At 39.8% G+C, this 22309-nt stretch overlaps 1 protein-coding gene across 2 annotated transcripts in view; it reads right to left on the bottom strand.

Moving 5' to 3' along the window:
* Positions 1-21: 21 nt before the first annotated feature.
* The window catches only part of ptpn11b (protein tyrosine phosphatase non-receptor type 11b), a 34738-nt gene continuing 12450 nt past the window's right edge, over positions 22-22309 (bottom strand). For both annotated transcript variants that reach the window (XM_046397904.1, XM_046397905.1), the window contains exons 2-16: positions 21070-21192; positions 13890-14084; positions 10863-11055; positions 10584-10703; positions 10302-10415; positions 8756-8852; positions 8450-8529; positions 8138-8293; positions 7229-7360; positions 6176-6330; positions 4990-5057; positions 4739-4890; positions 4314-4414; positions 4102-4231; positions 22-2869 (exon numbers count right to left, since the gene is read on the bottom strand). In XM_046397904.1, the coding sequence (XP_046253860.1) occupies positions 4144-4231; positions 4314-4414; positions 4739-4890; positions 4990-5057; positions 6176-6330; positions 7229-7360; positions 8138-8293; positions 8450-8529; positions 8756-8852; positions 10302-10415; positions 10584-10703; positions 10863-11055; positions 13890-14084; positions 21070-21192 (1774 nt within the window). In that variant the 3' untranslated portion in view covers positions 22-2869; positions 4102-4143. The remainder of the gene's footprint in view (positions 2870-4101; positions 4232-4313; positions 4415-4738; positions 4891-4989; positions 5058-6175; positions 6331-7228; positions 7361-8137; positions 8294-8449; positions 8530-8755; positions 8853-10301; positions 10416-10583; positions 10704-10862; positions 11056-13889; positions 14085-21069; positions 21193-22309) is intronic.

Genomic DNA, 22309 nt, shown 5'->3' with positions numbered 1-22309 from the left:
AGAAAAGCAAAAATTCATGTGTAACTTTAAATAGTGCCATCATAGATTTTATTAAACTATAGAATAAACCATTTTAATGCCATTTCTGGCAGCTCATTGCATTAGCAGTAGGAGCCTATACAGCACAAAAAGCATCTGGGCAGAGCCAGTGCGAGAAGAGGAAAGTCTCCAGTGAACAACATGGGAGCACTAAGTACACTAACCTCAGGCAAACTGTGAGCAACTGAGGAACAGGGAATCAAAACAAAAAGACATCGACATCATGTTCAAGTAAATGTGAGAGGACAAGCAGAAAGAAAATGCTGTGTAACTACTGCATACCTCCATGTGTACTGGTTCAACTCAGAGCCAGAATTTACTTCTTGATGGTGAAATTACACCAATAATAATAACATTCATAATGATAATGATGATAACAATAATAATAATAATAATAATAATAATTCAGACACAATACAAAATGCGGATAAAACAATCAATTAGAAATACATTTTGAAACATATCAACAAAATGAAATGAAACAACAAGAAAAAAACAAAAAAAACAGCGACAGCAAAAATCTAGTGCACTAACAAAAATACTTGCACAGCCAAAGGACATCCACACACAGCCTGAGGCCAAAGATTCAGCAGTTTCACACTTTCAAGTATCGATGTGTCACCATATCATAAAAAAATATCTGACCCACAGAGGCAAAGTAAAATACAATACAAATCAAAATTATCCACTGCGCAACATGATTCAGAAACACAGAAACAAAAAGATGAAAGTTGCTTCTCAATCTTCGGACAAAGATCACAGTTCAGATGGGAAAAGAGCGATAGGAAAAAGCAGACGGATTCAGACATTCAGCTTCAAATGAAGTGCAGCATACTTGTAGCACACAGGCCTTCGCCGACACGGAATCGATGCCACTCATTTCATAAAACATTGTGTTTATTCACATTTAAAAAAAAAATCAGCCATTTACATACCTTGGCAACAATTTATATCCTCTGGGAAAACTTACACTGACGGATGAGGAAGTGAAACCACGAGACACACAAAGCTTCAAAGCTTCCACTGATGTACTGACACCTTAATAAAATGACTCCTGTGAGCCTTTGAAAGACAGAACTCAGTCATCAGATAGGACGATATGGCTGTTGCGGATTATATTTTTACTTTAATTTATTATTCCCCACAAGGTCAACAGTATCTAATTACAGTATATTCAATACTGTTACTCCAGTGCATTAGAGAGATTAAAATTAGCTGTTTTGTAAATCGGGTTTCTAAAGAATCACGAGCTGCAGATGCAGAAACTGGCCAATTTTTGACAAAAGAGAAGAAGATGAGTCCAGCCTGAGAGTCTCCCTGACTCGCATAGTAGAAAAAGGAATGGTCTACGCATAAACACAACACACAAGTGCTGCTTTGTGGTTTATCTGATACTTTAAAATCTTTAAAAGTACACTGAACACACATTATCATCTTCCCCTTTTGAGAGACATTATTTTTTAAGTTATTCAGTTCAATTTAGTCATTACATCTTAAATGAGCAAAGTCAGATTTCACCACCGTATCTGCACTTGAATGAGAGGGATATTTTGGTGCTGATCCTGGTGGCCTAAAATAGCCAACAATCTGCCAGACAGTGCTGAGGGCTCAGGGCTCCACAGCACCGCTGTCTTCCTCGTCACATCAATGACACCGGCTTACTCGCCCCACTATCATCAAGCCTGGATTATGGCCATCTTCTAAATTACTTTTTGGAGACAAATCTATTCTTCAATCACAGGCAGATGGCCATCTGGCCCACTGTAATCTCCCTCTTTCCCTTGTTTCCTTGTGACGATCTCCTCCAACAGATGTTGAGCCGCGTCAGACCTGCTGATTAACGAGGACAGCCAGTCAAACGACGTTGAGACATGGCGGACAGCCAAGCTCAACTCTAACCACCCATTCAGGAATCCCCTCCACCTGTACTCTGTCAAACTACTATTACTATAATGGTACATGAAAAGGAGTGCTGGGGATGCTCCCTGCACTATTGTGCTTGAACATGATCTCTTTCACCACAATGTTCCTTTATATATGTGTATAATTATATACCAACAATATCAAAAAAACACCAAGAAATAATGAAAACAAGCTCATCAAACAGAAAAAACAGACTAAAAGTAAATTTGATTCAGTTAGCACTCAAAATGGGACCACATTTACAACTGAAAGTAATGAAAGTATGTCAAAATTTGCTGAAAAGAGGGCTTGCTTGCCCTCCGTGTGCCTCACATGTTACACAACTGCTCCCACTATCAGTCAGCAGCCACGTTAATAACCACCACAGCTGGAGAGACAAAACACCACCAAAAAGTTCAAATAACAGCCAGCAAAGACAAAGAAAGATGGGTAGCGAAGATTTCTGACAATGAGCCGACAAACAGCTTAGCTCTGACCTCTTCCTGGGTCCCATACAATTCTGTTCACTTCAGGCCGGGGCTGCTTAACATCCATCAACCCAAGGAACTGATGAAGCTGATTCTCTTTTGTAGTTGGGTTTCCAAGATTTGGAATAGAACATATGTAACAGCAAGTTTAGGGAGGCTAGATTACAGACACATCCTGTGACAAGGCACTTGCGCTGGTTAAGAGAGGGAGAGGCTGGAGCGATGGGGGGGGGAAAGGGGGAAGGACAAGGGTCCTGAGTGAGAGTGAGTCCTCCTCGCTAAGGAGGGTAAAGTTTGACTCCAGACAGAGAGGTTCAGCAGGAGAGGGATCAGCTCGCCACCTTCAGCCCACGCAGGGTCCACAGATGTGGGGTGCAGTCACAGCAACACGATCCCTCGAGGGATTTTCAGGCGCTGACAAAGCGACACCTCCGCTGAAACTGAAGGAAACACCAACAGACAAGCAGACAAGAGGAGTTAATGGCTGGTGTCACTTTGAATCATGGCCTCTGCGATCTGATGTGATTCATGATATGGAGCTAAAAGCAGCATTTGTTCAGGGTTCTCTCCACCTCCCAGGTGAGACAGAGCACACACAGCACTGTGTTCATCTGACTGTGGATTTGAAAGGTCTTTTTGTTCACATACAAACAGTCTGAAATACAACATGTGCCGTTTGAGTTCATTTGGTCCACATGTCTTTGTTGTTGACTAAACTTCCTGAAAAGATACCACTTCTGCATTGGGATGTACAATATTTGTAGTTCAAAACTGGTGAAGGTTGTTTTTGTCAGTGCTCACATGTGCCCTATATACAGTATGACTTTGACCAACACATTTTTAAAAGGACCTCAAAGAAGATATCTAAATTTAAAGAAAGGTTTTAATCATGAAGGGCTCTAATCTACATGTTTTAGTGCTATTATTTAAGCGTTTTTTAAAAACACAAAGAACTTCTCACAAAAATGTGTATTTTACATCCACTGGTGATTAAAACACTGTTCAGTATGTCTTGTGATTATGACCCCAAACCAATGCAACAGCTCACTTCCTTTAACACTGTCGGGTTCCCTCTCTGCTTCATTAATCACTATGAGAGAGAAAAGAGGGGGTCTGTGAGAGGTTGATTATAATTTGAACCTAAATTAAATCTTTTGTTGCTTTAAGGGAAGCTCAAGTGTTCTTAAAATGGAGCTCAGCCGCTCCTGGACACCCTGTAATTTGAACCTTAATAAAAGAGAACATAACACTTAACAAAATAGATTTGACTCACTGGAAGAAACTCTTGTGTCAGTGTAAAAGTTTTAACAGCACAAAATCACTCAAGTGGAGTTCAGTTCATTTCCTTCCACATAAACGATTTGCAAGTCCTGAACTGTCTACATCCATGTTTGCTAGGTTGCATCTCCATTCTTGCCTTCAGGGACTTGTCGCACATATCTTGTCATATTGCTGCTTTATCAGTAAGACTGTGTATTTCATGTGCATCTTCATGCCAGTGAATGGGCTAAGGGAAGCTTACATGTGCGTTTACAACTTGAGCTCCACCCCCCTACCGTTTGTTCGGTTTGCAGAGAGAGTTTGAAGTTTGAAACATAAGTGGCTTAATGTGTTTTACCACAGTACAGAGTGAAATGCAAACTGTGCAGAGTGAATTTGACAAAGTACTTACAAAGAGGCAGACAGAAAGACGTGGCGGTCCACAGCGATGGTTTTACCTCCTGGTGTTGCTGCTGAAAGACGTCTGAGGGCTTTTAAAGTTTATATTCTCATACACGCTCGACGAGTCATCATTCGTCAACCTACGACAACACACAAAGATAACGACCAAGCTATTTTTTGCTGTGGTTCTCTGATTATCATCACGTTATGTGTTGTACTCACACAGAAGAAGACCGTGAGGATGCCATGTTGGATTTGGATCTTGAGTTGGTCACCTGGGGATATTTGATATTGGAATATTCCCTTTCCTTCATTTTATTCCTCTGCAGAGGGACAACACGACAAGATGCAGATGGAGTTCAGAGGAGAGGATCATTAACAGAGCCCTCACAAACTGTGCTGCCTCTGAGATCTGAATTTAACTTGAAACAGTCCCAGACAGCATTAAGCACTTTGGAGACTTACTGAGTTACCATTCTGCTGGTTGCCTCACTGCTATAGCTGTCACAACATAACACACAGCACTGGCCTTCTAATAGGCTTTCCATAAATATTTCAAAGCTTTCATTACTGTTTCAAAAAGTGTTATGTGATGTATTTTAATCTGTCCTTCGGAAGCCGCTGTGACGCCAACTCTGGCGCAGTACCTGCTCCTCCTCCAGTCTCTTCTGAGCCGTGTCTATATACTGCTGCACAGCCATGTAGATGAACTTGTACTGGGCCTCAGTCTGCACCATGCCCGACCTCTGCTGCCGAACCCTCTGGATGGTCTTAGGGATGTCGATGTCACAATCTAGCCCTGGAACACACACGGACGGACAGATGAGAAAGTTAGCAGAGATGCAGTTTTAATGTACAAAAAAGCCCAGAATGTCAGTTACTAATCTGAGCCTCCCACCTTGGCGGTTAATGATGTCAATAAGGATGTCAATGACGATGATGGTGCCTGTCCTGCCGATGCCTGCACTGTGGGGACAACAGAGTGAAAGTGAGACAATGTGTAATTACTCCACTGTAAGAAATTAAGCATCAATGTCCTGGTGAAAAATCGACGCACAGCTCATCTCATCTCAGTATTTTCCCCTCAATAAAATCATTTATTTATCAGCAGCCAACTCATCTTTGTTGTTGATGCACTGCGTGTTTTCTGCCAGTGTACATATGTTGAAATACACATAAGGACACCCAATGGACAAATCTATTGCAAAATTTATTTGCTATCAGCATTTCTGAGAGTGGAAGCCACCTGCCTGTTGCAAAATAAATATTACAATGAAAGAAATGACACAAAACTGTGATCATTTCTGACAGTCCACAAAGTGAGAGAGTGGTGGTGAGTCAGCGCACTCCTGATGACGACAAGACTTTTAAGATAAACTACTCTCTGTGTACCACAGAGGGAAATTGGAGGTAGTCACCATCTTCACATGTCAGTTAGCAATATTCATCAAACCCCACACTTTAATTTTGGGTTATATTTAGACAAAGAGCACAACCTGTCTGCAGAAGAACAGACGTTCCATTTCAAATATCTTCTCCTATCAAGTTAGTGGTCACGCTGACCTCATTTGTTAGGAAAACGGATCAATGTAAGTAAAGCATGTGGAGTAAGCTGAGTTTTATCTAACAGTTAGCGAAAGTAAATAAAGTTGCAAGTGGAAAACATGGAGGTTGAAGTTCAATTAGGTGTTTGTTTGTACCAGCAATAATCATGTCTCTGTGAGGGACAGAGGGCCACTGAGCTTGGCACATTCATGTGATGAGAAAAGGAGATAAGGTGGTTGGTTGACAGTGACCATGTGTTATTAGTTATACTGGTGTTGTTTTGCCAGCGGTTTGAGCCTTAATTATAGCGCACCCAAGTGGCCAAGTGAAATAATATTTCATAAAATCCTAATTTCATACTGTTTTTGTTTCAGGTGTTCCAAAGTTCACTATTTCATGGGAGTCATTATGGAGAATAAAAAAAAAAAACTCTGTAGTGACCCATGGGTCAATGCACACTTATGGTCCAATCACAGTCTCTCTCATCTAAACTCTGAGTGTCATACTGTAAAATTGTGTTCTTTCCTGGCTGGTCGTACCTGCAGTGGACGACAATGGGGCCAGTGTCTGGAATGGTACTCTGGGTGCGGTTGACTTCCTCTAGGAACCAGAGGACACCGCCAGGCTCATTGGGCACCCCGTGGTCCGGCCAGCTCAGGTACTGGAAGTGCCAGATGTATCTCAGAGGCTCCTTCTGCGAGAAAATAACAGCAGATTTGATCATGCTGACTTCAGCTAATGTATCATATATTCTGATGTGCCTCCCTCCTCCTCTCTCCTGTCCATACTGGCTCTACGGTGTTCATTAAGAGGCTTGAGCAACAGCCTCATTCCTTGCATGACTTCGAAAGTTCAGCCAAAGCCAATATGATGCTTCAGCAGTTTGCTTTAACTAAATCAAGTAGCTATGTTTCAATCACAGTCAGTACAAAATTCAAACTCTATATTGGAACTAATGCTGTACTGCATTCTCTGCTCTTCAATGGAGGTCTTTGTTACTGAAACTCATCTCGCAATTACACTAGCAAAAATGAGTGGCTCTGAATGCTGGGATATACTTTTCTGCAAAATGATGACTGTGGATTCTGTCACTAATTTCTTACAGTGGACTCGCCAGACTTCTCTGTCCGCTTTAATCTCGTGCTTTAAAAGCAGATCGGCAGTGATGAGAGGGTGTGAACTATTAATGAACAAGTGACTTTGACTTTCTTCTGCTTAGCTGTAATTTACCTGAACACAAACATTAAGAGCAGACAGGAGCATCCATTTGGAGACAATATTATTAGTGTTAATTTGCTACTTATTGTATTAATCTAGGAAAAGATAATTCTGAGACTGTGTTTTTTTTATTTTAGGTTTCAGTGCAAGAAAACAAGAAATAAGGCTTCATGCACTTATGCAATCTGCTTTTTCAATATATGTGCCTCACTTTGTGCTCACTCCTGCTGTGAGCACAAGCACCTACTGTAGGATTGTCTGTGTGTGTGTGTGTGTGTGACAGAGAGAGAGAGAGAGAGAGAGAGAGAGAGGGATCAGATAATGCGAACCCAGGTCAGTGGGTCAGCTCTGATTGAGCACACTATTTTCCCTACCCGGTCCAGACGGGTCACCTCCAGCTTTCTCAGGACGTAGTCTTGTGCAGGCCGCTCATCCACGTTCCTCACCAGCACCTTCCCAAACTCTTTGGTGCCGTGGAGGTCGGGCCAGTAACGGACACACTTGTTCTAAATCGCAAGAAAAACAGAGAGGAAGATGGAGAGAGGAGAGGGAGGGTGGTGGGTATTAGACAATCGAAAGAGCCAGCTCATCTCAAGCAGCTTTACAATCAGCTTAACTGTCATACTATCCTTGTCAGCCGTCTCCCTCACACACACAACCATCATCCCTACTACACATATCTGCCCGTCTCTCTCAGAATCAGCTAATGCCATCAAATGCTGTCTTCCAACTGAAAATGCAGAAACAAAATGGTTGACAGGCAGTTAGAGCAATGCAGATTTGTGAAGGTCACCAATAGGAGTTGATACTGCATCACTGAATCAGAACAATTTTTTGTCAAACTTTTTTCCCAAGCTTTCTTCTTTTTCTTTATCTTTCTTTAGAGGGTAGTTGGTCTTCAAAGTATGTTACAGATGTGAGGTATTTCGGTCACGCTCTGAAATCTCCCATCAGAGGATACACCTCAGTTCATAGGTCTCAATCACTGCAATCAATCAAAAGCAATCAGCTCAAATGAGTGCAATCTTGAGATCATAGAGAACAGGAGTAAATGCTACATAAATCAAACAAAAAAGGTCTGGAAAGGGAAAAATAAGTGACTTGCCTTGTAAATATAATAGATTTCTGGTACCATTTCTACTTCATTAATTTACCTTTCTAGTTTCACATAAAGACATACAGACTGCCTGATGTCAGACTGAATCGTGAACTGCGTTTCCATCACCATTCATCAGAATCAACATGTGGACTCAGGCTAGTTATCATACTCAGCGATCCCTCACCCGTCCTCGCTCCACCTCCTTCGTGGTCATGACGATGACGTGTGTGTTCTCCTGATAGACCATTTTCCAGAAGTCGTTGACCGTATTCTGTAGGCATCCTTGAGTGGCGATGAAGACTTTGTCCTCATCCATGTGGCGACCCTCTTCACGCATACTCTGCACATTGGGGGCAATAACACAGTGAATGAATAATTTTGACACTGAGATGACAGTTCGCAGTTCGAGGAGCATTTGCTGAATGTTGAGTGTTGCTGCTATCTTTCAGCGAGCTACAGTTGTTGATAAATGGCTTTGTATCATGCCGAGACTTACTCTGATGTAGTTAGCATTGATGTAGTCTGAACCAGGAACATCTGGATCTGTTTCCTTGATTTCAACCCGAGTTGTGTCAACTGAAAAAAGTCAAACTGTCATTAATGTGCAACAAAGCGTCTACAGTATCCTGAGATCACACTGTATGTTTTATTTCCACACATATTATCAATTGATAGGCTGTGAGCTATGAAAACAAGACATTCACACACTGCTGAGCCCTCTACTTTGTCTAGTGTCTATTTGTGTCATTCTTTCCACAGGAAGTTGGAGAGACAGGAAATGGCAGGTTGCTGTGAGACTTACAGGGGAGGATATTCTTGTATCTGTTTTTACTCTTGTTTTCTGGTTTCTGGCCTTCTTTCCGGGGATACAGCAGTTTGCACTCCTGCTGCTGAAGTACCTGAAAGTTGACGACAAAAGAAAAAAGGAGAATGACTAAAATATGAGACATTTCCAGGAAGTTCCAAACAAACGAAGATCCACTCTAATACATGTGGTAAGCTGAGGTCATTCATTCATATTAGACACAAGCATATTTAGATATCATTTAAAGGTTCCCTGTAGCAGAACTCATGACACAGTAAACATTCTACTGCCATTTGTTTCACACTATTCCACTGATTAACAGGTGTCAAATATTCCAAAAATATACTAGCCAGTAAACACGGATGTAAACAATGCTGGATTTAGAATAGGTTATAGGTTTGGGAGATGCACTTTAGTGAGTAACACTGAATGTTAACTTTTGTTCGTTTACTTCACAGGGACCCTTGAGTGCTCTGTGTATGAACGTTGTAATGGTCTTTTAATACAGTAGGGGTCACCCTGGTGTGCAAGAACAGGAAAACTGCATGAAGAGGAAGCGTTTCAGCATGGAGTTTCCCTCAAATACTCCAAGGTTATGTAAGAGCTCCAAAGCACTTCTTTCAGATTGGTTAATCTCCTCAGGACAGAATATGTCATGCAATTAAAGAATTTCTCTAAAGTTGCATATTAACGCAAACCCACATAGACCAGTTAATATCTTGATTGCACTGTTTTATGAATTTGATAACTCAGCTTGTGTAGCCCATCTGTAAGGCTGTATACAGTATACATCTTTATGTTTAAAATATTATGTCACCCACACACTTCAATACAGGTAGGAGTAAGTAATTTATATTCATTTAAAAATGGTTACCATCTCAATAAATACTGTAGCCTAGAAGCAGGAAAACCAACAACCAGACACTGATTAGTAACTATGATCTTATACACAAACAAACTGTAAAAACCTGTGAATAGCAAAGAATGACTCACAGCCTAAAATAACACAATAGAAATGATTCACATTAAAGATCTGTCAGTTGGATGAACATAAGAGCCTCAGCTTCAACCAGCATCATTGCTCAAAGGTTAGGCAGCATAAATGCATTTGAATTTCCCTTGATAGACAAGAAAACAAATAACTGACCAGCAAAATAACACAGGTATAAGCTCAGATAAATAGATAGAACACAAACAGACATGAAACTGCTGAATATTGAAAGAAACAAATGACCTATAAGATGACATTTGATATGACATCTATGCAAGTGACAAATTACTGTTGGGGAAACTACTGTGTGATGTATGTTACCAGTTAAAGTAGGAAAGCAATCAAAATTATTAAAACTGAATTCTATTTTTGCATGAGATGTATTGTAATTAATCTTTTAAAACACTTGAAGATGACATTTATACATACTGGACATATTATACTGGAGCCTCATTTAATAAAGCTAAGACATGAATTTCTCCCATTTCTTTCTTTCTTTCTTTTTTTTTTTTTTTTTTTTTAAAAGGTGCTGACAGTTTTGAGACTACATACCTCAAACTCTTCCCAGAATCCTTGCTTGGGTTTCTCAGAGTTGTCTGCTACTTTATTTAGCTCTCGTACCCGGTTCTCAATGTTGGCCGCGTTTATCCTTGTGGCGTTAAAGGGCTGTCGTTGTCACATTGGGAAAGGAAATTAAACTAATCAACAAAGCAAAATGAGTCTTCAAATATGAAAATAACAACTTCAAGTTTGCATATTGCAACAATTATCTATGCTCACTGTATGTCAAAGACTCTCCAGTTTGGATGCTACCGTTTGTTTTTTCTTCCATACCTGTTTGAGGTGCACTACGATGCCACTTTTCTCCACCATGGGGTTCTTCTTGTAGTGATCCACCAGGTCAGCCAGGGTGTCGAACCTCTCACCGCCTCCCACGTCATATTTACCATCATGCTGGAGACAAACATCAACAGTTCAACTTCAGAAACAGCTGGTCTGAGGAGATCCCAGAGTGCAAAAATGAATCATGACTTGCTTAAAAACATACGACTCAAACTGTATGTAGAGGTAGTTTGAGTTATGAATGCAGGCTGCCTGACACAGTTACCTTACCTGGTAGCGTATCATAACGTGGGTGACCTTGGTCTTGCGGTCCACGTTCTCGTGTTTCTCCTCATTGGTGAGAACTGAGAGGACGAAGTCACCTGGTTTACTCTGGCTCTCCCGTACCAGGAAGCTGCCGGCTTTGCCTTTCTCTGTGAGGAGCTTCTCTGCGTCTCGCCCGGACAGGTGCCCGTGGTACCACCTGCAGAGGAGTGAGAGAACAGAATGTTACACCAGCTCATAAATACATACACAATAATGACACACTGACTGAATGACTGAACGTGCAAACCCACAGCTTGAAAGATATACATGGCAATCAATCAAAATAAAAATGAACAAATAATTATATAATAAAACATACTCAGAACAGCAGTTATGGACATTAACATAAGCATTCAGTTGGAGTAAAGTTTTTGTCCACCTGATAAAAATAAACCTACAATATATTCACTCACTTTTAAATCTGTTTTTGGTCTGTACTCGAGATAGACTGCTCATTTGGTCGACTAACTACAGCTAAACAATGAAGCCGAGGGGAGCTTCAGATTCAGGTGATAATACTTTGCCGGTTCATCACCACCAGGTTGTTTTCACATTGTCATTTGACACATTGTTATTGTAAAACAAACTGATTATAATAATTTCAAGGACATTCTGTGTCACAACCATTTACTGTGAGCATCATGTCACCTTAGCTTGCTGTATCTGTCAGCAAGCACTGTATCACAGTGAAGCTAACAGCTACGGATCACTCACAACAACAAAAAGACAACAAATTAAAACATGCAATCTACTCAAACCTGACAATACCTATTCAAAAATACAGTGAACATCAGCATTCACATCAGGCTGCATTCATCCTCTGCCTCTCTAACTCCTGTGGAGTGGAGGCCGAGAGGCTCAGCTTCAGGCTAGATGCTGTTTCAAGGTAGAAAGACAAGTCACAAGTGCTGTGACTGAAACTTGACTACATGATCACTACCCTTCCCCCCTCAAGGGAAAAAGGCTGATATTGTAGCTTTAGGGTTCAACATAATGTCTGTATGTAAACTCCTACTCAATAATGAAAGCGTCTTTCACATTGTTGCAGCCTCACTCAGCTGCTGATGTTAAGATGAAAAACTTGCATGCACGCGTTTTTTTTTCCTGTGTGGTGAGCATGAACGTGTAAGAGGCTCCGACAAGAGACGTATGTAGAATGGAAAAACCACATAAACCAAACCCATAGATCACAAGTCGTTCTTAAACCTAAATAGAAGTTGACATATGGATATCACAATGTGCAGATAAAGAAAATTTACATAACCTGGTGAGCACAAGATGATACTAAACACATTTAAAAAGTCTTTATTTGAAAGTGATGATATAAATATGAGCATGTAGCTTTCTAAATTGCTTCCTGTATACATGCGAGTACACGCATGGATTCCTGGCATTAACACACCAGCTGCCTAAGTCTTCCAGTGTGTAGGTGTAAAGTGTATAGCTGCGTCCAACCTGTGTATACTCTCTGGAAGGATGTTAGCGTGTGGATACTTGGTGCACATAAACAAAAAGAGCAAAACCACCCACTAAGTTTGTTTGAAGATGCATTTGGGAAAATGCCACTATTTACACATGTGGTTGTGAAGTGCATCTGGATGTAATGTGTGGGAGGGCATGTGTACAGCATAATGTATCATCCCTTCAAATGGTGGGTTTAAACACATGTGTATTGGTATGCAGCTAATTAACTCATGGCTGATTTTCTCCTGTTGCTGTTCTATTAAAAACCTCACTTGCTGGTAATGTAGGACTGGACAATAATTCAACATAAATTTCAATTCATTTTTTTAATTTCAATTTCACTTCAATATTAATATCATTGCACAATGAAACTGCACCGCGGTGATCATATTGTATTAATGTCTTTCAAATTCTGTTGTTTCAATTGATGATTCTGAACAAACTGCATGTTATTTTTTTTTTTACAATTTGAGTAAAGCTGTATTCAGTTTTTTTATGTGGATCGAAGACTACTTTGGGTATAATGTGAGAATCATTGATGTCTGCGGTTCCTCTTAGCTACGGTAGCTAACTTAGTGTTAAAACCCAAAACTTGACTATTTTTGTGTGGTTTCAGCACCATCATCAGCCTCCTTTCTGGCTATAGCATGCAATTGTACTTGCATTGCACACACAATGCAAGTAACTAGTTAGTGAATAGAATGTCCCACTCCACTTAGCAGTGAAAGAACCACATAACCAAAACAGAGCTACAAAGACATTTGCCGGTACATTATATTCTTCCAGTGTTATCCATAAGAGTGCATAGTTTATGAAAAAGAGAAAAATATTTGTATTAATATTACGATGTTAAGTTTACCCAGTCCAAAAAGCTCCATTCATGAGGTTAAGGGGATCTGCCCTAATTTGCTCTGCTATTAATAATAAATTACCTTCTTAATATTAAACTCGTGATATAATGTGACTTAAGTTTGTTATCTTTATATGTCCAACCACCAAATGGACTGGCATTAAAGGCATCTCCCTCCAGATTTTTACTGCATTTCTACACTGACCTCAAAACTCCCTCTTTAGGTTCAAAATACCGGAAATGCATCATGATGACACACAACTTTAAAATGTAATATTAAATTTACAACAATTTTCATGCCTCAAATTAAACTCAAGAAATGACAAGAATTCAATATTTTGTCCAGATTTCTGTTCTTTGTAGGGTGAAAATGCCTCACAAACATGACAGGATACAGTAACTGCACTGACACCTAGACTAATAACATTTCTCAGGTGGTTTCGCAGCTGCTTGTGGCAGGATGAGTCTGAGTCCACAGTTCAACACCCCTGAAGCTGTTAGAGTAAAGATAGCTGTGGTCAAGACTTCCATGCAGTTGTAACGAGTTTAGATAAAAGAGCAACATATTAGGCTAACCTTGGATAAGTTTTATGTATATTTGTGTCTGTTTGCCTTCGCTGTATGTAAACGTGAGCTTATGTGCATGTGTGGGAGTTAGTTTGTGAGTTTGTCAGCACCTCTCGGAGGTGGGGTCCTTGCAGTTGAGTGGGTACTTGAGCTCAATGACATGGCCGTTCCTCTCGCGCAGCAGATCCTGTTGTTCGGTGTAATACTGCACCAGCTCAGCCAGCGTGGCAAACTTCTCGCCCCCGTACAGGTCGTAGTAGTCGCCTGAGTTCTGGATCTTTATGTGGGTCACCTCATCGTTGCGCCTGAGCGGGAAAAAACACAGCGGGAATTTAAGTTTGAATTCATACATGTAAACTCAGGTGGATTCACTCCAAAGCACTCAGTATTTTTCCTTTTGTATTTTTCTGTTGACAACTTGCGCCCTGTAGATATTAAAAGTGAACACACACACACACACACACACACACAAACAACCACCCACACAGACAGTATGTTCAAGTACATGCTCACACAAACCACAAATCCACACACACTCTGTCGCCCACATTCACTCACAGAGCCAAAATGCATGGATGCTACAAAATGTAAAGCTTATCGAGCCATCTGCTCCCATATTAAGTCTTCAAACCGCATTTTCTTAAAGAATTTACAGATGCCTCTTGTTCAGTGTTCTCTTCTTGTATATTATTCTGCAATACTGGACACTTTTATTTTCTTAGTATAACATAATTATGAACCTTTCCATATGTGGTAACACTAGAATGATAAAATATGCTCCAAGCTATTACAGGAAAGAAAATACAATGAATTTGCACAGTGATATAAAAACACTGATCCATTTTATCAAACATATATTATTTCTCATTTTGACTTCTGTAAACAGAACAACACAAAACTTCTCACAAGGAATCATCCCTTGTGGTAATACTGTAATACTGATTGCAGAACAATACAACAAAAATGGATGCAGCTCAGAGACAGATAAGCCAGAAAACATTTGGTACCACTTTGCATATTCAAAGTCCTCTGACTGGTTTGAATAGGGGCACACAAATCTGAAAACACACCGACACACACATACAGTTCCACTCTATGAAAGATATCTGGCTGGAAGCAAGAGAAGAATGAGATGCGGCTCAACAGCTCGTTGGCTCAGTCTGCTTCTGTTTTCCATTTTCCGTCTCCAGTGACTTCACCCAACATGTTTCTTTAGCAGAAATAAACAAAACATCCTGTAGACATATTAAGACACATGTATAACAGAGTTTCAGGGACCACAGGAGGGTTAACCAGTCAGTTGGTACTATCTGATCTGCATTCTGAGATACAGTACTCTCTCCCTGTGCAAACTGATTATCAGCTAATGGTCATATCAAGTGTCACAAATCCTATTTCCTCCATCACTTTTCTTGCTGTCCTCATGAATTTCACATTCCTGTTTTTTACCCTCTCACTCCCCTCCACATACTGTAAATCCTTTCCTTCGTTCTTTGTTCCCATCTCTCTTGCTCCAACCCTCTCTCCCTGTATTTCCTGGTAATTGCTTTATGGCTCTATTAGTGACTGCTGGCCGGTTGCCACAGGTCTACAGGCCCTGTTAAAGGCCCCTCCTCAGCTCTCGGGCCAAATCCCCCTTTTCTCTCGGAGTTTAACACCATTAACTCTGGAATGAGCCAAACATGTCCAATTAGATTTTCATTCACTTCCCTGCCCCATCCTCTCAGAGACATTGATAATATTCAGACATCTATTAAAATACAGCAGTCTTCTTTATAAAAAGAATACAGGAGGCCAAGGTCACCATCATGTCTGATCAGCTCAGGTTGACTATTGTCTATTTAAATACATGACAGATTACTTAAAAGGACTGAAGCGAATAAAATGATGAAATGACTGAATTCATAAAATGATTTTCTTCTTTTTCTCACTGTTTTTGCAAAAGAGTGTAAGAAACATCACCACAATTAGATGACATTCTCCATTTTTCTCCACAGTTTTAGATTGTTTTTTAGTAATCACTAAGCAAATCCTTTCCTGATATACAGCAGAAATGATGATGTACAGGTCTATTTAAAAAGTTATTCTACCAGAAAATTTACCAACTATAAAGCATCCAGCTTTGTGCACGATTTGATAAACCTGCTGGTCAATTATTATTTAGTCCCATTTATTTACATTATGTGACGAACTGTCATTCAGAAAAAAGTTACTACCTACAGATAGCTTTGGGGATAGTTCTTTTGTCTCAGTAGTGGTTCAGTAATGTTCAAAATGAAGAATTCTAACAAACAAAGTACTAATCCAGGCCTATGGTGCATGTTAACATTGCAGTCTATGGGTAATGTTCCAGCAGAATACAGCAAACTGGTAGAGCAGAGCAATACCGCTTAAAATATACATCTCCATCGGTTTTTTTAGACTTGGTCAGATGGCTTTATGCAGAGCCAGGCTGTAACGGTTTCCTTTCAACCGTATGTGAAAGTGAATAAATGACCATTTAATGGATTTAAAACATTAAAATCAGCACTGAGATATTTAAATGCCTATTTCCCACCATACGCACATAATAAATATTCACCGCACAGCCCAAGTGTGTGGAATAACATTGATGGTGATAGTACGAACAGAAGCGGAAGTAGCTAAGTGATATCCGCCATCTGTGTGTACGGAAAGAACGGCAGCTGATTACAGTGACTGAAAAGAAGAGTCATCTTACAATGACAGTCAACCAACATAAAATCACCACGAACACACAATTAACTACAAGAGAAACATCCCCTCTCTGACTACACAAATAACCAGTTCAACACAGTGAAGCAGCCTAACATAGCAACGCTCTGTGTGGCATTCTTCCACGCTATCCACAAAGCGTTCTTGAAACCACTATGGCTTACCTCCAAACCATGATGAGTAAACTAGGATACAGCCTATAGTACTTATTTAAATGTTTGCTTAAATCCTACATGCATTCATAAAATGTTTACTACAACACTTAGCGTATTTCAGTCAGATTTACAAATGGTTCTGTTCAGGCACTTAAAAGTGTGCATTTCTCCTGTGTTAGTAGCTTCATTTTCCAATTCAGGCTCTCTCCTTCAGCAAATGGTTGTGGATGTTTACAAGTAATTATCACAAAATTAACTTAAAGGAGACAAGTTTCTCCTACATTATTTGTCGATGCCATTTAATTTGACATTTGACACAAAATTCAAACCCAAAGATGGGCATGTTTTTTAATTGCATATGCATATGTTCACACCTTTCTATGTGAAAGTTGTTCTGCTACAGCTTAACAGCAGCAAACAGATCACATCTAAGTGTGGGATTATGTGTTAAAATTTCCTTGGTATTCTGGCCAGAACATTGAAGTCTGAAAATATTGAGTTTTAGTAATAAATGCTGTTCAAATAACTGTGACTAAACAAACTATACCCTGATCAGATGAAGTCTATAAACACAGACCACTGGGAAATACATTGTTCAAAAATGCACATAAATATGCACATACAAAGCTCAAAATATATAAATTATTTCCCACTTCGCCCTGAGCTATTTCAAGCAATATTTCTCACCCAATACAGGCAGACAGCACTGAGAAATCCCTTTTAGCGTATCCAGTCCACTTATCATATTCACGGTGAAAAAGTTTAAGCCTCTATTTCAATTTCCCTTTTTCTTCGTTACATACTGCACTGCTTTCTAACCAAAAGGAAGCATGTTGACATCTGATACCAAATTCAGGGCTTTATGTGAAGTCTGTGAATTCTGTGTCTCAAGAGCTTGCCCTGACGGGAGGTGTGTGGAAAAAGAATAAAATAAAATCTTTTATAACTATGTATGTGTCTCTTAGCTGGAGAAGGCTCACTTCTGAAGGATGGGCAATTTGGGTATGTGCAAATTTGATTTTGTTTGTTCAAAATAAATAAATAAATAATAATAAAAAAAGATAGGCGACAGCTAGATCTGGAAGTCAGACACCGAGATGTATGATCTTAAACTATAGTCTGCATCGGTTTTCACAAGACTGAGTATCACAACACTTTTTTTTTTATGATCCTATATTCTCAAATACACTATATTGACTTTTAATTAATCTGCAAACACTTATGACATAGGTTTATTTTGTGCTGTATTTAAACAAATAGACAGCTAGGAAACAGCCAGAAATCAATGTTGTAATTTATCTCTTTTTAAGCAGGCTGTAAACATGCTTATTTTTGTTGTAAATTTTAGCATTTTAATATGATGGTCTCTGGGCACCTTTTCACTTTTGTAGCCAGCCTCAAGTGGCCATTTGAGGAACTGCACTATATATATGTTTGTGTCTGTGTAAGCATTTCAAATGACTACTTTCTGACAGAAGAGGTGGCTACTGTCAAGGGGTTGTGCATTCTTTACAGGTAACAGGCTTTCTGTGTTTGTAGGTGTCAAGAAAAGGAGAAACATTTGCATGCTATAAGGCCTTGACTGTTAGGTCTTTGCACTTCCTAAAATGTAGATCGGCAAGTGTATCTCACTATAGGCTGAGGGTGTTCAATCAGGCCATGTCATAGTGCAGGAGGGGAGAGATGTCAAAACAACAAAGGAATTAAGAAACTGTTGTACTATGTTGGAAAGTAAAGCTTCCAGGAAAATGCAGTTTAAACACAGTTTACACTCACAGATTGACTTGACATTCACAATAATGTTGTTTTTTAACTCTACTGTGAAAAACTATAAATAGCCTGGCAGCAGGAGAAACACATCTAAGTAAACCCATATTATATAATACAGAGAAAATCCATTTGCTCTCTGTGGTAATGTGCCCTGTAAAATTCTCTGTTAAGATTGCCCTTAAAGTTCCTCCTCAGGGTCTTTACAGTGTATAAAGAGCATGAAAAATTAGAAAACCTGACCAGACTGCTGTCCTTATGGAGTTGGATATAAATTATGGCCAAACTTTTTCTGCTTCAAACTTTCTCTTTCTCCCTCTCTGAGTTTCATGAAACTCTGAATTGATTACATTTTCACAGCCCTCAAAAACCTCTCATTAGCGTCACAGACTTCAGCCTTCAGACACTTTCAGCAGCAGCTCTGTGCAACTACTCCTTCTATTCACCTCATGGACCAGCAAAGAAAGAGAGGTGGTGGAGATAAGAGGAGAGAGGAGGATAAGATGGAGAAAGAGGGAAAGAAAGGGACAACAGACTCCCTCAGCATACATTACAATCTGAAGAATGACTATCCCACTCCTAATGGCCTTGGTAAGATGAAACCTGGCTAATGACAGGCTAATTAGCCTCTCCTCTGCTCCGATAAAACAGTGTGTGTGCGTGTGTGTGTGTGTGGGGATGGGGGTGGAGGTGTGAGGAAAAAAAACTGAGAATGTGTTAGGCAGCATAAGCCGTACAGTACAAAAAAATACAAAAAAAAAACTTCTTAAAAGTTCCATTTTGCACTGATGGAGGTGTACTGAAGCTGTAAAATGAAGTCTGAATTTTTACAGGTGTTGATTGAGCTTTACAACCATTTCTACTTTTTCAACTAATTTCCTGAGAAACAGGATATTGTGGCAGAAGATACAAGCATAACACAGTATTCACTGGAACACCACGCAGCCCCTCTTTCACTTTGAAAGTTTTGAAGTCAAAAGTTGTTCTTTGTTGTTTTTTTAAAAGAAGGGATAGGCTGTTTGTGGAAATATCAGAGATAACCTTTTGTCCAGAAATAGTCATCTATGCCCATTCTTAAGGCATACAGAAACAAGGCAGGAAGAAAGACATAATGTCTTTGTTTTGTGATGAACAAACATTAAAAATTATTAATTTGTGTGATTATAATTCTAAAAGGTCCTTTGTAAATGTATGTAACCTTCCAGTTTTAACATATCTTTTTAGATTTACCTAATGCTTGCTAACTTTAGGTAACATGAGCAACCATGAGATACTGATCAAACTAGAATCATGTCAACTAAACTCAAGACTGTAACAGCCATCTCCCACAGTATAATGAATTCAGCAACGATACATTTTAGTGCCAATAAACTGAATGTTTCATTTGGATGAGGAAGGTTGACTTAGTTCTTCTTTCAAGTTACATAGTCTCTCTTTAATGAGAACTCTGCTTCTCTTCTCCTTCGTCTAAGTTCAATGTGACCTACCTTCTCTAGCAGGTGGTCAGGTTCTGTTCATTGGCCACATGACCTCAGTGTGTGTGTGTGTGTTTAATTCTGTCATGACCACAAACTGTGGCTACAAATCACCCCACCAATCTGCCTGTGGTGTCTATGATTTATGTACTACACACATACACACCTGCATGCACATGTGCACACACATGCAAATACACACACACACACAGACAGTGAAGGTCAAAGCCTTAACAGGTCCTTAACTCTTCAACATTTTCTAAAAGCAACTGCCTGTCCAACTACATTGTTTCTTTTTCCTCTTTCTGTCTACATTTCTTTCTCTGTGGTTTACACACACACACACACACACACACACACACACACGACATGCTGCTATGCCATCTAAAGCTATAGTCACACAGTAACAAATGTGTTTGGGCTTTCTTCCAGGCGCTTGGCCGACTGATGTATCTCTTAAGAGCTTTCGTTTCCAAGGAAGAGCTGCGCTCTCTCTTCTATCTCAGTTTGTTTCCTGCTCTCTGTAATCACCACAGCATGTAGCACCGATTCAAACTTAGCAGACATTTCACATTCTCTGCAACACATCAGGGTTCTCAATTAAAGGGATTAAAAGAAGCGTGTTTTAGGGCATGAATGACATGTAGGCACAGGGTATTATGCTCAGCTGTGCGTGTCTGACACACCTCAACCCCACCATGGCGCTGTAATAATGCTACTGTGGCCAGTTCGTGTCAGAATTAACCAAATCCAAATGTATTAATCCACATGTTCCTAGAAACACCAAAACAACACAACTTCTGTTGTTGTTACATCACTTGCTGACCTGTAGGTAGGAAATTCAGAGAGTCCTGATCAATAAACTTTCCACTTTAGTCAGGTCAACACAGTCACTCTTCATTCCCAGACTTAATACCGACTAAATCCATGGTCAGAATTACTTTAAGGGTACTGAGCATTTGACCTTTTGTTCATTTGTTATTGGTAATTTTTGGTCTTCTGTGTGGCATATACAGTTGGACTCTATTTAAATCACTGTGGCAAAGTTCCTGCCAAAATTGTAAATGCCACTATTATTTTCCATTTTCTGGTGAGAACAGTGCAACTAAATAGTGAAACTGACTGTGAACAAAAATAACAAGTGGTAGATGACGACTCACCTAACAGAGAGGGTAAAATCACCTGGATTGCTCTTGCTGGGCCGGGCCAGGAAACTGCCGTGGACGCCCCGAGTCAACAGGAGATCCTCTGCCTCGATTCCGGTGATGTTGGGGTGGAACCACCTAAAAAGCATTGAGGGGGGGGTTTAGACTATTAAACATGACCAAGAATACTAGATGTAATCTGTGTCCCATCACTCGCCTGTTCCCTTTGCTATACAGACAAAACAGGCTCCACAATAGCCAAAAATCAAAAATTCCTATAGTATAGTCTACATCAGTCGGTACTATGTTTGGCTCTGTACTCCAGTCCACTGAACTGAAAATGACATCATGACCAAGAGGTTAAAGCATCAGCTTGAGGCTGTTCACATTCATACTAGGTTAGGCTCTGGCCCTTTTTATACTTTAAGATGTCATACCCATTTGCAAGAACAGAAATTATACAGCAGTAAGATTTTTAAACACTGCTCGAATAATGCTGCTGCCGAGAAACTCCAACGAAGAACATCTTTTTAGATGGGGCATGACGAGAGCAAAATAACTGAGATAGCCAAGAGCTGTCCTTGCACCTTGTCTCATGACAATTGGTAGCAATTAGTTAGTCACAATTCTGGTTTCCTAGATGAGGCAGCGTTTTAATGGTTTTCGACAATAAATGAGGTGACAGTCATATATGGAAACATGAGGCACTGTGATGCACTGTCAGGAACATAGTTGATGTGAGGTCTATCCATGGCCTCAAGTTAATGGGGCTACCTCTCATTATTTAAGAATGAACCTTTTAAATAAAATAATTTAAATAAACTTGTACCTGCTCTTACTTATATGTCCTCATATTTAAGCTTTTATTCCTTTATATCCTTTATATTCTCATGATTCTGATGGTGTATTTGTACATAGTGTACTTTTTACCACCAGTTTGTTTCTCGATGAATCAGTGACTACATACAAACTGTATGTCCTGTCCTGGTCTAAAAGGGAAGGACCCTAAGGTTTACAGTACTGCAGAGCCAGAGCTAATGATTACATGTTACTTCCTCTCTTGCAAAATTTTACAGGCAAACATGTATTCCCACAGCTTGTCAAGTATGTTGATATGTTGATTATTTGAGTATTTGACACTACTCAAACCAAGCCATACACATTAATCACAAACAGTTGCAAGACATAAACTCAGTGCTTCTACATGCTGGCACTAGCATGCTGGAGTGCTGAGTAAAAACTGCATTTAATAAGT

The sequence above is a fragment of the Scatophagus argus genome, chromosome 8, assembly GCF_020382885.2.
Source record: "Scatophagus argus isolate fScaArg1 chromosome 8, fScaArg1.pri, whole genome shotgun sequence".
NCBI classification, from domain to species: Eukaryota; Metazoa; Chordata; class Actinopteri; family Scatophagidae; genus Scatophagus; species Scatophagus argus.
The sequence above is the reverse complement of the archived record's forward strand: the minus strand, read 5'-3'. Positions and strand labels throughout refer to the sequence as shown.